The sequence below is a fragment of the Sinocyclocheilus rhinocerous genome, unplaced genomic scaffold (assembly GCF_001515625.1).
Source record: "Sinocyclocheilus rhinocerous isolate Xijiao unplaced genomic scaffold, SAMN03320098_v1.1 scaffold262, whole genome shotgun sequence".
NCBI lineage: Eukaryota > Metazoa > Chordata > Actinopteri > Cypriniformes > Cyprinidae > Sinocyclocheilus > Sinocyclocheilus rhinocerous.
Genome location: NW_015641038.1, coordinates 306,455 through 312,619, shown reverse-complemented (window position 1 = coordinate 312,619; position 6,165 = coordinate 306,455). Strand labels below are relative to the sequence as shown.

Sequence of the window (6,165 nt, the reverse complement as noted above, 5' to 3'; positions counted from 1 at the left end):
TGCAGCTATCACTCCTCTAGCTAAAATAGGCTAATATATTACTAAAGTTATGCTATGTTGCTTGTTATTACAACACATAGGGCAACAACAATCCTTTTTCTGTCCAACTAGCTTACATAATCAGACAGTAAAATATGATATTGTAACAATGTAATTTTTTTAAACAAATGTAACATCACTCACTTTATTATTTTTACTGTACAATTGTGCAGTATTGGAGGGATTTATTGTATTTATTTGTCTGAATTTGTAATAATCTAAATATATACATTTATATAAAATAGCTAAATTTATGTAAAATTAATTTCATTTAGAGGTGGCAGGCGGGGTGGTTTGCTCAGGGCGCATACAAGCTAGAACCGCCACTGGTCCGTCGCGATGTTTCACTGCAGACATCGCCCTAAACTCAACACGTGTTCTTGATAATTATTGTCCGTTACACAGTCTATTTTTACCACATCAACGAAAGCGGTTAAAATATGACTTTTTTTGTTTTGTGGCTGTAGATTGAAAAGAGGAGCAGGAAACACTGGCACTGAGTAAAAGATCGATCTTGGTCATGAGATTTTAATCACTGATATTGAGATGGTTCAAATGAAGATCACAATTAACTGGAAAATGCATGGTTTTTTTTCCCAGCCCTAGTCTTGAAATTCAATGGTGTACCATTGTATTTTTTTTCTTTTATTTTGGTAAGTGACCATTGTACTGAGACCAGGAAAGTAAGTTTTAACAAGAGTGATGAAAAACCAACCATTCTTGTCATAAACTTACTTTCCAATTCCACTCATGATAATGAACGAAAAAAAAGCTGGTCATCTATCATGCCATTTAATTCTGCATTTTTAGCAAAATGAATTATACTCCAAGTAATTGAATGCACCATGTCCTACTACTTGACCGATTTCACTGAAACATGTCCCGAGAAACCACACCTGTCTCCAGAATATACACTCAAGGGCACTTTTGTTTATATATAGTCTACAAAAGAATAAAGCCTCAACATTATGGCATCGGAATGTAAACCCTTAATCAAAAGAAGCTGTACTTTTGAGGTACACCAGCTTTTGACTCATGGATTTAAGCTCTTTCTTTTGCCCTTCGGACATAAGCTCTTATGAAGCCTGAAATTATGTTTACTTTGGATGGCTTTTCCTTTAAGTTTCTGCATGGTTTGGCATCCATGGTTGGCCTCTTTGCTGAATCAGCCCCGTTTCTCAAAGAGAAGCCCCGGTGGCCTTTTGTGCTCCATATGCGCTCCCCTTTTCTCCTTCCCCTCTCCCTGCCCCTATTGAGAAAGCCCCTATAAATTAAAGGGACACTGTGACATGGACATACACAAACACTGGGCACCGATCAGGGAGCCATAAATTCAGGACTCATAATCAGGACAGCTGAATGGATGAGAAAGAAGGCTGAAATGTTTTGATGAGACTGGATCAGAGGCAGATGCTACACATCACGGTCTAGAGAGTAAGCCATGTACATTTGCCAAGGCTAAGGCCAGGCTTGACCCCTCAATTATATGTGAAAACAACATCATTGAAAGCAAACACAGAGAATGGAGAGTGCAGGAGCATACCAATGTTTACATGAGAGCATTTAAATCGTACTCTATTTTTCATTCAGAGTTTCTCTCTGGAGGATTACACTTGCACAACAATACCCTCGCAGAAAATAATAAAAAAAAGATATAGCAATTTGGTGCTATGAATCCAAATACTGCCATGATCTTATAGAGTAATATTCAGATCAATATTTCCACAGTGTCAGTAATTTATATTCCACCAGACCATGACACTGATCTTAATAAGAGAAGCACTGCGATCAAGCAGTGTTACAGTAAACCCAGTGGAGAACCAATAAAGATGAATAAATACAGAGGTAATCTGCACTGCTGAGCCCATGTGTAAACACTCTCAACAGAAATCCCTTCAGTTCCCATTTTACAGTCCCTGAAAGAGATTCTGGACACACATTTATTCATACATGCCACTCCAATTGATTGCTTTCAACACACTGAGATAATTAGATCAATGGATGGACAGACAGACTGATAAAATAGATAAAATGACAGAAAGATCAGGCAGAACTGTAGATAGAATGACAGACGGGCAGAACGATAGATTGAACGACCGACAGATAGATAGAACGACCGATAGACAGACATATAACAATAGCTAGAATGACAGAGATAGGAAAACAGAGACAGAATGACACCCGACAGACTTGACAGAAAGACAAATAGAACAATAGACAGAATGACAGACAAAACAACAGACAGAGAACTATAGATAAACAGGACAACTGACAGATAGATAGAATGAGTGACAGACAGATAGAACAACCGACCGACACAGACAGACAGAACAGATAGAATGACAGACAAACAGTAGACAGACAGACAGACAAAACAGGTTGGACAGATGACAAATAGATGAATGGATGGCTGTACAGACAGACTGACAGATAAAAAAAGAAAACCATCATATTTAGGCCACAATGTTTATTCAGTAGTGTTGTTTTAACTTATAGGTACAATACTGTCTGCTTTTTGTACAACAAAAAAAAAAAGTTACCATTTCCGTCTGTTTTGCAACACAATACCGATCACTCTAGCCATTCTGGCGTACACATCGCGTCTAAACGACAGACATTTACACGTTTCCAAATGGTAGGCACTTTTAAGGCAAGGTTTAAAACATTTGTGAATATACATTTATATATAATTCTATATAGATTTTTCCCATACATGAATAAGTAATTGGATGCAAAGGTCAGATGTCTACTCAAAAACAGTAAAACTAACAATTAACATTGAAACTCAAAAAAAAAAAACTCAAATGTGGCCAAAGGAATACACAGCAATGTGAAAATCAAATGAGTCTTTGGGTTTGCCTATGTTTTCTCAGTACCTTGCTTTGTTCAGCTCCAGCTTAGATTAGGTCAGGGTCAGTACAGTCACTTTGGGGTGTTGGTCACAGTTGGGTACATCAAGAGGGCAAAGAAGGAAAGATACACAGGAACTCACGCTTCTCAAGGCAACTTCACAACCTTTATATGGATCTAAAGAGTGGGAGTTTAATCATACTGATCTGTAGGGGACATTACTGGCCTCCATACTGTTTTTTGATGAGCACTGGAGGGATACATTAACAGCACTCAAACTGGGTGGATGAACTTCATTTTAGCTATTTGAAACTATTCCAAACTAGTGGAAACTGTTTAAAAATGAATGATTTCAATGATTCCCCAGCAGTGATTCCAAGTTGCCCGTTTCTTTGGGCCCAGTAGGAAAGCAAAGCCTGTAACAGTAAAAAAAAAAATCAGGTCTACTCTGTCCATGAGCTAATAAAACAGATCACTGCAGTGTGACGCAGTGTGACGGGAGAATAAATGCGAGCTTTTCATCACTGAAACATCAGAACGGCACTCTGATCAAAGGAAATACATGTCTGGAGGTGGGCAGGCTGTGTCAGATCCCCAGTATGAGTTACCTCAAGCTCTCATCACAGAGGACACGCTCTGGGCTCATCAGTTCGATAAATCAGCCTCTTTTCAACCATGTGAGAAGCTTTAGAGTCGCCATGACGAGAACGGATGAATGAGAGGGTTCAAATGGCACCAGTCGTTTTTCTTAACACTCAAGCGGCGATGAAACGCAAATCAAATCATTTTAAAAGACATGGGTCCTACGCACCAAAAAAAAAACGAAAAAAAAAACGGCTGAACTGCATGTTGTGAAAAAATAAAATGAACATTTACATTGACTCGTTAAGAGTTATTAGACAAAGAGTTCTGAAAACTACAGAAAGTCATTTTTCAACATCCGAGAATATGATAAATTAATGAAACACTTATGATCAACGTCAGACATGCTAGGACAAAAAAAAAAAAAAAAGATGAGAAATGAAATCAGGACTGATACAGAACAATTATATTCAATTACTCCACTTTAAAATTTTCTTTACAAATACATACTGCTACAGTTAAAGAGTAGTCAGCTCCTTTGACAGAAGACGGATGCGGATATCCTCACCTTTACAGATTGTTTTTTTTTTTTCTTTTCAGCCTTTTCAAATAAACAGAAAATAATGTTTCAATACAGAGAGATTTGCCATAAAATAAGCAATGCTTGCTTTTTTTTTTTATAAAAAAAGAGGAAAGAAAAGGTCTTAATTACAATACTCTATGCAAAAGCTTTCCTTTATGTTAATTTTTTTTTCCCTCAATCATGTCGTATGATTTTTTTTTTAATGCAGAACAAGTTTGTCGTAGTCACTGATATTAGACCATCACTCTGGTTGGTGAAGCTCGGTTGTACATGAGTGAGTCTATGCGTAAAACTCCTTGGTGGGAGCTTTCTGATAGGCCGCTCCAGACGGCTTCCTCTCCCCGAGGTCATAGCTGCCTTCGTCCTTCTTTCTCATGCGGTACACCAAAAGGAGGATGAGGAAGATGGCAAAGAGGAAGCCGATAACTCCACCCGCAATGACAGCTGGAACAGAAGATTTAGGAAGGCCTAATGAGTCAGTTTATTTCAATTAAGATAAGAAGACATAGTTGAGTTGCTGCTTTCTCACAGTATATGTGAAATCTCATTCCTGTCCGACTACGTGACTAAAGTGCCATCTGGGCGTCTATGGCTCATAACAAAGCAGATCCAGATTATGTCCAGTAATCAAATAATTAAATAAGGAACCCCTCAACACTGCTGGAGGGTCAGGAGATTGAGCGAGAGGAAGTGTGTCGACCCAAAACAGGAAGACATTATTTAATCTCATTGTGGTTCTGTCTTTATTTGACAGGATATTAAAGCTAAGTGTGCTTAACTTAAGAATTTGACCTTTGCACATAGAGGAATTGATCTGTTATTTTAAGGGAGTTGTATGGTAACATGCTCTTTATGCTTTGTGCATCTCTCTTAAGACAAAAGATAAAGTGGGCGTTCTGGTTGAAATGTGCAGTGAACTCTTAAAACTCCCAGTGAGGGCTGCAATTCAAGTTTAAGAAAGAGCACACTTTCAAGAATTTTATTATTAAGCAAGAATTTCTTAGAATTTTCTTCTAATATAGTAGCAAAATTGTTATAAAAACATTTATTTACACTACTATTCAAAATTTTGGGGTCAGTAAGATTATTATTATTATTTTAACTATTTTTATTCAGCAAGGATGCATTAAATTTATCAAGGGGCACTAACGAATTTACATTGTTACAAAAAAAATTATATTTAAAAAACGTTGTTGAACATTCTATTCATCAAAGAATGTATTGTGGTTTCTGCAAACATATTAAGCAGCACAACTGTTTTCAAAACTGATAAGAATAAGAAATATTTCTTGAGCAGAAAATCATCATATTAGAATGATTTCTAAAAGATCATGCGACACTGAAGACTGGAAAGATGGCTGCCCAAAAAATTCATCTTTGCCATCACAAAAAATAAAAGACATTTTAAAATGTATTAAAATAGAAAAGAGTTATTTAAATGGTAATAGAGTTTACAATATTACCATTTTTACTGTATTCTTGATCAATTTTCAATCTTGATTATTCTTGATTCTTGATCATATATACATTATGGCATCTCCTAAAAACACTCGAAAGTGTCTTGGTGTTAAGTTATAAATTTCTTTTACAGACCTGCCAAAACCTCTGTCCTCTGGAAGAGATTTTCCGACTGGACGTCCAGGGGTGATCGAGGGAGGCTTGTGGTGCTTGTGACTGGGTTTCTACGCGAGTCTTCTGTGGCAGGAACTGGAGACTAAAGAGAGTGAAGAAGATGTGTTACACTATGTTAGGAGTGATGGATGACTTTATGACAGCAGTGGGCTCTTTGCTGGCTGCCTGACAGTACATTCATGTTATTTACACTCATAGATCCACTTGAGACCAAGAGACCCCATTTATTCCTGGTTTGAAGATCGGTTTCACTTGTCAGATACATCTCAAATAAAGGACCTTCTACTCCCATGTCACTACCACTTGTGATCAAATCACCTGAGATGGATGTTAACCCTTTAGGCGCCAGGGATTTTTGGAAAAATGCTGGATTTTGACATCAAGATTTCAAAAGCTTGTGGCTTGAAAGGGCTTAAAGATAGAGATCTACAGTAAATTAGAAAAATGTTGGGCATGACCGAAAGTTTATGTGGGGTGTA

At 37.3% G+C, this 6,165-nt stretch overlaps 1 protein-coding gene across 1 annotated transcript in view; it reads right to left on the bottom strand.

Annotated features, from left to right (window-relative positions):
* Positions 1–4,256: 4,256 nt before the first annotated feature.
* LOC107754266 (syndecan-2-A-like) overlaps positions 4,257–6,165 on the bottom strand; it is a 39,217-nt gene continuing 37,308 nt past the window's right edge. Inside the window, exons 4-5 of the mRNA XM_016570645.1 lie at positions 5,648–5,768; positions 4,257–4,498 (exon numbers count right to left, since the gene is read on the bottom strand). Of these exons, the coding sequence (XP_016426131.1) occupies positions 4,335–4,498; positions 5,648–5,768 (285 nt within the window). The 3' untranslated portion in view covers positions 4,257–4,334. The remainder of the gene's footprint in view (positions 4,499–5,647; positions 5,769–6,165) is intronic.